The sequence below is a fragment of the Clarias gariepinus genome, chromosome 1, assembly GCF_024256425.1.
Source record: "Clarias gariepinus isolate MV-2021 ecotype Netherlands chromosome 1, CGAR_prim_01v2, whole genome shotgun sequence".
NCBI classification, from domain to species: domain Eukaryota; kingdom Metazoa; phylum Chordata; class Actinopteri; order Siluriformes; family Clariidae; genus Clarias; species Clarias gariepinus.
In genome coordinates, this window is record NC_071100.1 from 47,063,917 (window position 1) to 47,075,148 (window position 11,232).

Here is an 11,232-nt window from a genome sequence, read left to right on the forward strand (position 1 = left end):
TAGGGTCCGGTCAAACCCAATGTACTTTTAAATAGGATATGGTGATTTGAATTGTGCTCTACCAAAAAGTTAAACAGAGCATCTAGGGTTTAAAAGGTTAGTGTGTAAAAGTCGTCCTACAAGCCCCGCCTCTGATAACCCACCCTCCTCTGTTATTCCTGCTGTTATACCCCTATCTCACCTGTGCGGTTTGACTACGCGAGGACCGACGCATGGAAAGATGGAAACCTAATCACAGCCCCAAAACTCGCGGAGAATCATGATGAACGGTACTTACGGCCACTGCGCAAAACGCGTAGGTGAGATAGGGGTATTAATAGTTAACAGATTATGGGCCAAACTTCGCTGAGTGATGATGGTAGAATAATTATAAAGGTCTTGACTAAAACAACATGCATGAGAAATGACAAAGGAGTTTTCATTTTCTGCAATGGGAAAGTACTCGAACTAGTTACTTTTATCAGAAAGTAATGCTGTAATGTAACTGATTACTTTTTAATGACAGTAATTTTTTAATGTAATTAATTACTTTAAAATGTAACGTCCGCCAACACTGATAATAATACAATTAATTGCAGTTATTTACTGTAACAAAGCAAAAACGTATGCACACATATGGGCCAGTTTCTTTACTAAGGTATAGGAATAGCTTCATTTCGCACCGCTCTACACCAAGCCAACCCATTGTTGATTTCCCTATAGCAGCGTACCAAGGGTTGAATTTCTTGCTTCAGCAATGTTTGTCCTTTGCAACCCTAGAAGTCCAACCAGTAAGAATAACTTATCTTTAAAGAACATAGATAAACAAAAAAATGGATGTTTATATAATTTTAATCTACAACATCCAGTCTTCAATCAGGTACCGTAGTGCACAATTGGCTGACGAATCTAACTGTGAATCTGGATGTTTTTTTCTTGGCTTTAAAAATAATGCAAATCGATGTTCTCAGACAAATATGCTCCTTTCTTTGTACATGAAATGATTCTTGGTACTAAATTCGGCCCTTTGGAACCTACTGTGCATTTTAGCACTAATGACCATAATGTGTTATTCCACCTCATACTGCAACCTTTAAAGCTATTAGTAGGCACTAGTGGGCTTTTTAAAATTGTGCTTTTAAAGGCAGATTTTTTCCTGTAATGCAAGGCTATTATCACCAGTCCTAAAGGCAAATAGTTCACTTGCCATCTATTAGAGTTGAGTCATTTGTTACAGCATTGTGTTTCAGGCTGTAATTTGCACACATGCAATTATATGGTTGCTTATTGCTTGTTTCTTCTTGTACTCCCCCACTTTGTTCTTGTTTTGCTCATTTGTTTTGTCTCCAGGCGTCTCGGATACTGGGTGCAGCGTGTCCTTTCCCTTCTATACTGCAGTGAAGCCGATAGTCCAGGAATCTACTCTGAGGTGATGCGGAGCTGCGTGTGCCCGGGAGGCCAGCTGTCCTGCCAGGGTTTAATCCCGTGCTCAGTCGGCACCGGAGGCCGGTGCGCATCATGCTCTTTGGACAATCGAACACGCTGCTCGAGCTGCAACAGCGGCTTCGCACTGAGCCAGGGACTGTGCCGCCCTGCCGCTCCGAGTCCCACGAAACAGTACATCGGCACGGAGACGGAAATGCAGGACTTGGAACTGCGCGATCTCCTAGAGCAACGCGACGGCCATCTAGCCCTATCTGGTATCTTCGTGAGCAGTGACGTTAAACTCAACACCTGGTTTGAACCTTCATGGAGAAAAAGGATGCTCCTGACTCTGAAGAGCAATAAATCGAAGTCAAGTCGGGTACACATGCTGCTAGGAATTTCAGCACAGATTTGCATGATGAAGAACTCAACCCTGGAGCCCACCCTCTCCGTTTCGGTGAACCCGTTCGGCGGGAGTCACTCAGAAAGCTGGACGATGCCTATGAACCAAAACGGGTACCCTGACTGGGAGAAAACAAGGTTAGGCACCCCTGTGGACTGCTACAACTGGACTTTGACATTGGGAAACCGATGGAAAAGCTTCTTCGAAACTGTCCATTTCTACTTGAGGAGCCGAATCCAGAGCGACGGTGCTCAGGGGAACGAGACAGCCGACTCAGACATGGCGAACAGAAATGGCTCGCAGAATGTCGGCTACATGAAAATGAACAGCATTCAGCTGTTTGGATACAGCGTACACTTCGACCCAGAAGCCATTCGAGATTTGATCCTGCAGCTGGACTATCCTTACACGCAGGGATCTCAGGACTCGGCATTGCAGGAGCTGATTGAGATTCGATACCGAGTCAATCGGTTATCTCCTGCAGGACCAATGCCTCTGGATCTTTTCTCATGTCTCCTTCGACACAGACTCAAACTCTCGACTTCAGAGGTGTCACGAATTCTCGTGGCGCTGCAGGCTTTCGGCGCCAAACATCGATATTACACACAGTACGAAGCGGTCAAACTTTGTAGCTAACAAGTAACATTTGGAACCAATTTATTTATTTGTTTTGATGAAATGTTGACAGTCTGACGTTTTTTTTTTTGTTTTTTTTTTATTACAAAAGAACTGCTGGTTTTGGTGTTTGATATAGACTATTTTACTCTTTTAAAAAAATCCAATTAAAAAACGCAAATGTTTTACCGGAAACACAAATGCACTTTCCTGATAACGATCCCAAACGATTTTGGCTAAAAATTCTATTTGTAAGTGCCTCAACTGATGTATGGTAACTTAAGTGAGCCCATTAGCATTCAAGTCCGCTTTATTTTCCACTGTTCTGTATAATCAAGAATACAGCCTCATAAACAGTTCTAAATAATTAGCTTAATTATTCCATTTCCACTGCACAGCAGGCCACAGCTGTACGAATGTACACACTATGATTACTCTTTGAACATCCTCATTGTGCTCTTGTAATGTTTCGGGATAGAATTTTCAGTGAAGTGCAAATCATTTTTAACCAAGCAACGACTCTGTATTTGGTAAATAGCTGTTAATGTTGATTGAGTTTTAATCCATCATGCATATCGGACGTGATGTTTTTGCATGATTTTTACTTGATGAGTCCTGACACAGGTTTTTCGTGGTAAACAACACACCCTGAGGTGCTCAGTCATACTTTTAATGAATAGCCGTCGGGCTCGATGGCCACATGTGGTCATTTTCTTGTCCTGTTGTTTGTTTGGTTGTTTTTTTCACTCTCTGTAGAAGACAGATCTATTTCTTTCCAATCGTTCTTCTTCGAGTAGACGCAAATTGTGCGTATTCCTATTCAGCAATGGAGTTTGTCTAAAATCGATGGTCACCTTCTGAGTTTAAACTTATGTCTATTGTGTGACATCTGTGCGAGTGAGAGTAAGGAATGGTCCAGCAGCACAATCTGACACGTTTGATGTATAACCCCTATGAAAGAAAGAAGTGTGCACAGTGAGTACACAAACATTTCAACATCACTTTGTAGCTGTTCATACTCACACTTCCTGGTTCAAATGTCTTGAGGCACCACTAAACTAAACATGTTAGGCTAATTAAACAATAAATCAGCTCTGAGGAGACATTTCTGCACTGTAACATTTGGAAGGAGTCTCCAGTGCCAATGTTTTGTAATAGTGAGTTTTCACTCCTAATTCAGTCTTAGCTAATTCATATATATATATATATATATATATATATATATATATATATATATATATATAAGATGAAAGTCTTAATTTTTTTGTTTGTATGTTTGTTTTAGACTTCTTTTTCTTTAAAAAAAAAAAAATAAGATCACAAGCGAGCCTGGAAAGGACAAACTTTTGACTCATAGCTGCTATAACATAAGTGATTAAAGGAGTCTACCTGTTTAAAAGACATTCCATTAAATTAAACGTTTTATTCTCTAAAAAATGAAAAACTGTATTTATTTGGAAATTGAAAAATCATTATGATATAAGCACTTTGCTTCCATAATTCTTCCTTTGAACACAAATAAAAAAGATGTCCTGATGTAAATCCATGGATTTTGCAAAAAGGAAATTATGTTTATCTGCAAATATATGCAATATGCAAATTTAAAATTTGAGTCAGATTTTTACCATTCTGGCGTATCTCCAGTGTGAGTATGTAAACAAACATCCTGCTTTTTTTTCTTCATTTTTGTACTGGCCTGGGGCTTAAACAAGCCAATTAGATATTTCTTCCTAACATTACTTCATATACAGTGAGAAGTTACCCTCCCGTGGTTTAGTGTTCAGTTCCGCCAGCTTGGCTCAGCTCTTCTAGTAGGGCGCGGCGCGGCGGTAGCTCATTTACTGAGACGCTGAGACAGCATGTTTGGAAGAGGAGTGACACCGACAGAGTGAAACCGAAGGTATGAGAAAATACATTATACTATATGAGAGGTATTTCAGCTTGATTATTACAACACACACACACACACACATTTTGGGATGACCTGTAAGACCATGTTAACAGTTAAAAAAAAATGGTAAAATATGGGACCTTTAAATAACATGTCTTTGTCCAAGGGCTGGAAAAAGGTTTACAATTAAATAAATTCCTGCACAAAGACTAGAAATAATTCAATTAAATGCAATCTGAGATATTTATACTCATGGAATTGATTAGCGTTTAACACTATTTAAATCACGATAAATAAGAGTATTAATTTTGCATAAAAGTCAACAGAGGACACGTGCAGCATCTTAATCAGATGATGCTTATCACGGGAAGTGATTTTTCGTTTACTGGATTTAATAAAATGCTCATAAATCTTTGTGACAGTAAACTGTTTAAAACTCGCACGGAATCAGAATGAAGTCCGCTCCCAAATGTTGATATATTTTCCGGTCACTCTCCACAAACACAATACGCACTCTGTATTCGCTCGGTACCGCCGGCGCTGTTGTTTACAGCTTGTGCTTTCTTGTCAATTTTTAGGACCATTTAATCACTCAGCAAGCAATGTGCTTAATCTCGAGCGCTGCAGAATCGCCTCTCGCACAAATATTTGGCCTGTTGTGCATGGGGTTCGCCCTGTTTATCTGGAAACTAAATGAAGTGTGCGCACGGTCTGCAAGATCGACTGGCCTAATAAACTAGCTAATGTCTTGTATCGGAAGAGGAGCCGAGGTCTACAGCCAGGTCATCGCAATTTTCTGTTTCGACCCTTTCCATGGTCATACTGTATAGAGGCGGCAAAGTTCACTGAACATGGGAACGGCATGTGTTTACCGTAAGGGTGATGGCCTACATGATGGCTGTGTTGTATGTCAAAAAGAACAAGTGTCATCTGTTTGGTCATTTAGTAATGAACTGGTTATGAATTATCCTCGCTGTTTATTTATAGTATATCAGACAGTTCATCTACTGATATACAGGGTGTTATTTATTATAAACACTTTTGTGTGATTTTTCTAGTTAGCTACATCGAACATCAGACATAAAGTGCCTTGCAAAAGTATTCATACCCCTTGAACTCGATACATTTTGTCACATTACAACCACAAATATAAAAGAATTTTATTGGGATTTTATGTGTTAGACAAACACAAAGTGGCGTGAAGTGGAAGGAAAATTATAAAAACAATTTGTACAAAGAAAAATCTAAAAAGTGTGCAATGCATTTGTATTCAGCTTCCTTTCCTCTGACACCCTTAACTAAAATCCAGTGGAACCGACTCCCTTCAGAAGTCACCTAATTAATAAATTGAGTCCACGTGTGTGTAATTTAATCTCAGTATAAATACAGCTGTCCTGTGAAGCCCTTAGAGGTTTGTTAGAGAACATTAGTGAACAAGCAACATCACTTCTCAGATTTTTATTTGTAGAATTTTTTTGAAGCATTAATCATTTTTCTTCTACTTCACAATTATGGTCATATAAAATACATTTACGATTGAGGATGTAATGTGTTCAAGGGGTATAAATACTTTTGCAATGCACTGTATTCACTCTCTGGTATTCGTTGCCGTTAATTTTTTTTTAAATCTAATATCTAACTCTAACAAATCAAATTAAAATCAAATTCAACCAAATCAAAATTATTTGCAGCATACATAGTCATACACAGTATGTACAAAGTGAAATGCATATACCGCTGATGACCTAAAAAATAAAAAGAATTGAAAAATATAGAGTTCTGTATGAAAGTATGAAATACGATAATTTTTAAAAATTTGAAATATAGAAAAAAATTACATTTACGTTATGTATACATAGTAAAATTATAATAAAAAAAGAAAGCATGTCTAGTCATGAGCAAGACAATGTGGAGAATGATATTTGCTTTTTTAACATGCTCCAATATTTATATAATCTTCATCCAGTGGTATGATTAATCTCTTGCTCAAACAAAGTATAAGTTTTCATCCCCCTTGAACTTTTTTTCCACTTTTTGTAATCATCATCTTGACCTGAAATAAATTCGACTCAAAACATCCCATAATATTGGAGTAAAAACAAAACGTAATGTAAAAAATTGTACTGATGAAAAATGAGCCAGAAGAAATCGTGATTGCGTAAGTATTTGCCCCACTGAAGGTGGAAGGTGTCATCATAAAGACAAACCCAGTAGTGTATTTTGGTTGCCAAAACACCATGGTGGTGAACGCCATCGTAACTTCTTTATAACTATATTCCAACGCACCACCAGTGTTAATGAAGGATATATTAACACAAGAAATGGTTACTTAAAAAAACCCTAAATTTAAAACCCAAGCAACCGAGAAGGTCATTCTCAGCGTGATGTTCCCACCAACATGGTTCAACCAAAAAGCCCAGTACTGCTTTGTACTAGGAGCCAAGAGCTTGTTTTTGGACCGGGGGAAACTTCTTTCATGTGAGCTCATACAGCTTTTTTCTTTTCTATATCCTTGTAAAGTTCCTCAGGCTCCTCCTGTCTGAGCTGGAGAACTTTCCTTCTTGGCCTTCTTGGTTGCTTCTGTAATTAATGTTCTCTTCTTTACTCGGTCACTGGGTTTTGGTGGACAGCCTCCATTTAGTTGCATTGGTTTTTTTTGGGTTTTTTTTTAACACAGATGGATTTAATGGGTATTTTAATTGAAAATAATGCTGGTCGATGTGGGAACATAATAGAGCATACTCAAACAATTAAAGATTTCATTTTTAAATTCTGTTGATAAATTGCCTAATTAGCGCTAGTTCAATATGTGGCTGAGTAGTCCGTTTAGAAGTTTAATTATTTTCTCCCCCCTGTGCTTACGACTTTATTTTTCCATGGTCTGGATTGGATTCGGATTGAAACTTTTGTAGGAAGCCTATTGGGTGATGTGAAACAGTAGTACCGATGCTAGGCTTATTTCAATAAATAATTCATTGGAAATTGATGTAGGTAATTAAAATCGACAAGCATCTTAGTTTCCAGGCCTTTTTAAAAAATATATAATTTCACCCGCAGGTCGGTTATGGACCCAAAAGTTAGGTCTTGCCACTCGACCTTGACAAAGAAAAAAAAAACTTTAATCTTTCTGTTTTGCCCTGGAGGTCAATTTCAAACTATGATTTTTTTTTCTTTTTATTTATATTTATTATTATTGTTTTGTTTTTTTTTATAATCATTACCATCTCCGGTTGATCCACTGTTTGTGAATAATAAAAAACAAACCTAGGTTAATGTGGTTAATAATGAACTCAGTGCTTCTCGTTAAGCTCGTTAAGGTTGTTCGTATTTATCCCTTACTTTTCCAAGAGCAACAACCAAAGTCGACAAAAGGAGGCAAAAAAAATAAAAACCTGAGCTAATCCTTTTCCGTAATCCTCAGCTACACATAAAACAGTGTTTAACAACAAGCAGAAAGAAAAAAAATTTGATAACCGTGCTGTAAATGCGTGCGAAGCGTCATTGCTGCACTCGGAGCAAGAGGCCCTGATACCTGGAGGCTCCAACACAAAGCATCTCGTCGCTGTTTAGTGAGCACCTGGGGTGCTGTACATAAAGGGCTTTGTTAATGAAGAGTCAAGAAGCGAGACGCTAAAAGCCTGCGCGATCGATGAGAAGACGATCAGGGGGGTGAAATCAGGTGTGGTGTTTTGTTGTTGTTGCTGTTTCTTTTTTTCAAAGGCCTTTTGTTGCTTCAGAGCACAATTTCAGGGATTAGCATAGAATAGAAAATAATAAAGGGAGGAAGTGTAGAAACTCAAAATAGTACCACTACCTAACGTGTGTGTGTGTGTGTGTGTATCCATACAGTCAAGCCTGAAATTATTCATACTCCTGGCAAATTCTGACTTACAGTTAGTTTTATTTAACGAGCAAGTTTGTTTTTTGACCGGAAATGGCACAGGCTTCTCCCGAAAGATAAGACGATGTACAAGAGGCATCATTGTGGAAAAAAATATATATATATTTCTCAGCTTTTATTTACATTTAAACTAAAAGTGGCAAACTGTCACAGTCTTTGGGAAAATCCAAAGTTCTATTCCATTCCAAATAGTCCAAGCTGTTCTAAAGCATCATCTGGCCTTGGGCACCAGTGGACATCTCAGCACGACAACGCAAAAGTGGTGAAGAAATGGTGGGCAGACAAAAACATTAACGTTTTGTAGTGGCCCAGCCAGAGTCCTGACTTAAATTCAATTGAGAAACTGTGGAGGAGCTGAAGATCAGGGTGATGGCAAGGAGACCCTCCAACCTGAAAGAGTTGGAGCTCATCGCTAGAGATGACTGGGCAACAATACCAGCTGGTCAGCAATTATAGGAAGAGTTTGATTGCTGTATTAGCCAATAAAGGCTTTTCTATTGATTATTGAGAAGGGTATAAATAATTTTGGACATGCCACTTTTTGTTCAAATGTAAATAAAAGATAAGAAGTAATTTTTTCCACAATGATGCCACTCGTACTGTACATCATCTTATTATCTTCTGGGAGACGCCTGTGTCATTTCTAATCAAGAAAAAAACTTGCTGGTTAAATAAAAGTAACTTTAAGTCAATTTAACTTAATAAACAAATGCGTGACCTCATTACTGTACACCACCATCCGGTTGAGAAGTCAAGTGAAGGACTACAGCAACTACACGGACAATGGCTGTCAGGTGCCTACATTACCGGTCTAGTTAAGGGACATCCCAGCGTGTTTAAAGCTCCTTATACTGAGTAGCAGGTTGTATGTTGTTTCGTTCTGATTGCTTCCTCCTATCTAGAGTTATCCTAGGATATCCGGGGCCTCTTTCAAATGAATCACACAGTATAAGATACGCTACTGCTGTACTGTATATCTGACAGACGCTGTTTTGTTATCAGAGACACCTCAAAGGAAAAAAAGCTACAAGTCCGCTAAGTAAGTTCACACAATCTGCGATGTTCCTACAAGACCTTGAATATTTTTGGGTTTAGGCCCGGGCCCATGTTTTTCTAAATGAATACACTCTTCAAGCTCGTGCGGTTAAGGTGTGATTGATGCGGTGTTATTTCCAGCCTACGCCGTGCTTTAATCTAGTACCTGGTCTGTCAGCGTTAAGGCAGCAGCTGTCAATCAAGCGGCTCTCATAAATATGCAATACTTTAGGGTACACGCCCACGCAGCGGAAAAGAAAGTGGAACATACAGTATCGGGCATTTTTTTTTATCTTTTTTTTTTTTAAATGATTATTCATATTTTAGAGGAATTTAATTATTTTCAACATAATTAAAAGTGTACAACATCGCATGGAATTTCAATTAATCCCAATGCAAAGTCAAACAGAGAATTTCAGAGCATTACTTCATGCACTCACGAGGACACCAACACCAACACCCACACACACACACACACACACACACACTCGTACAGGAGTCCTTGAAATGAAATCAAGCAGGGTGGCGTTGCACTGCTGCCATGTTCAAAAGAAACATGCTTCAGGTGCCACGGGCAAATTGAGACAAAGCCTTTTAAATTCACTCTGTCACCTTTACACTTCAGAGGCAGACGTGAAATGAAAGACCAAATGTCAGACTTGCATTTTTTTTTTTAAGTGCTTTCATGGAACACTACATTAGTCTGAACCTTTCAGACCTGCAATAAGGCCTTGAAACTTTTAAGTCACGGAGACAAACCTTTTCTTCCTGATGTCTAAACCATTCCATTATCCGTTCCTCCGGAGCCGGAGTAGTATTTCACGGGGCTGAATACTTTCTCTATACACATGCCCTGAAGTCTTTCACTCTTTTTAAACCATGGCAACTTATCATCAAGTCAATTGTGATATGGCATAACATTTTCTGATGTCCAGTTGTGTTTCTAGGAGCTAGTTGTCCTGGTATCCTTTGTCGCGCTAAACATACTGTACACATGGTTTTCTGTCTCAGATCAAAGAAAAAAATACAGCTTGTCACGTTACTGAGAAACCAGAAAGCGTAAAAACTCACCCATTCTGAAGATTTACAGGTGGAAAACTCACCATCCTACAATCCCACCATCCTACAATCCCACCATCCTACAGTGCTACAGTATCACAAAGCTTCGACAGTCGACACTTTTGTAAATGTTGAATAAATGTCTTCTTAAGGAAACTTGCACCAAATTGATGATTATCCTGTGTTTGTTTCTTTTTTATTTCGTAGTTTGCTACGTTTAAATTCCTGTTGCTATGGAAACAGTAATCTAATAGAACTATTACATGAATTTTAAACTGTTTGTAAAAAGCTTTAATATAAAATGGGGGAAAATTCTGGGTAGATGTTATAAGACCACAGCTGGAGGATAACTATCATACAGTATACAGTATACACACACACAGTATATACTATGTATATACAGTATGCAGTATACAATTTTCTCCAGGCTGTGATGACTGGGACTATAAAATCTGCCTACCGAGCAAAGTGTGTTTTCATGCGTTTTGTATTAAAAGGAAAAAAAATCATTTGTAGTTATTATTGGAATTCCACAAACATACTGACAGTTTATTAAGGAGAATATTCATATAATAACAGGTTCATTTTCCACCTAAAAACATTTTATTTTGTGTTTTTGGCCTTGCAATGTCCCATAGACTTACAGTAAGTGTTAAATTCCTAGGCAGTTTATGAATAAAAGATTAAACACATAATACTTTAATAGGATTATACTGTACTGTACTTTTTATACATATTAAATATAAAAATGCACCAAGCAGCAAGAACATTAGCACAAGGTGAACTGAACAACACTGATCACCAACTATACACCAGGAAACTGCTGACAGGATCATGGACACACCCAAGTCTCTGCATATATGAAAATAACGACCTCGCACCTGATGACAATGGCGAGTGTTTGAAAGACGATGGCGAGTTGGA

At 38.3% G+C, this 11,232-nt stretch overlaps 1 protein-coding gene across 1 annotated transcript in view; it reads left to right on the plus strand.

Moving 5' to 3' along the window:
- The window catches only part of brinp3b (bone morphogenetic protein/retinoic acid inducible neural-specific 3b), a 40,990-nt gene extending 38,495 nt beyond the window's left edge, over positions 1-2,495 (plus strand). Inside the window, exon 7 of the mRNA XM_053499344.1 lies at positions 1,330-2,495. Coding sequence (XP_053355319.1) covers positions 1,330-2,443 — 1,114 coding nt within the window. The 3' untranslated portion in view covers positions 2,444-2,495. The remainder of the gene's footprint in view (positions 1-1,329) is intronic.
- The last annotated feature ends 8,737 nt before the right edge of the window (positions 2,496-11,232 follow it).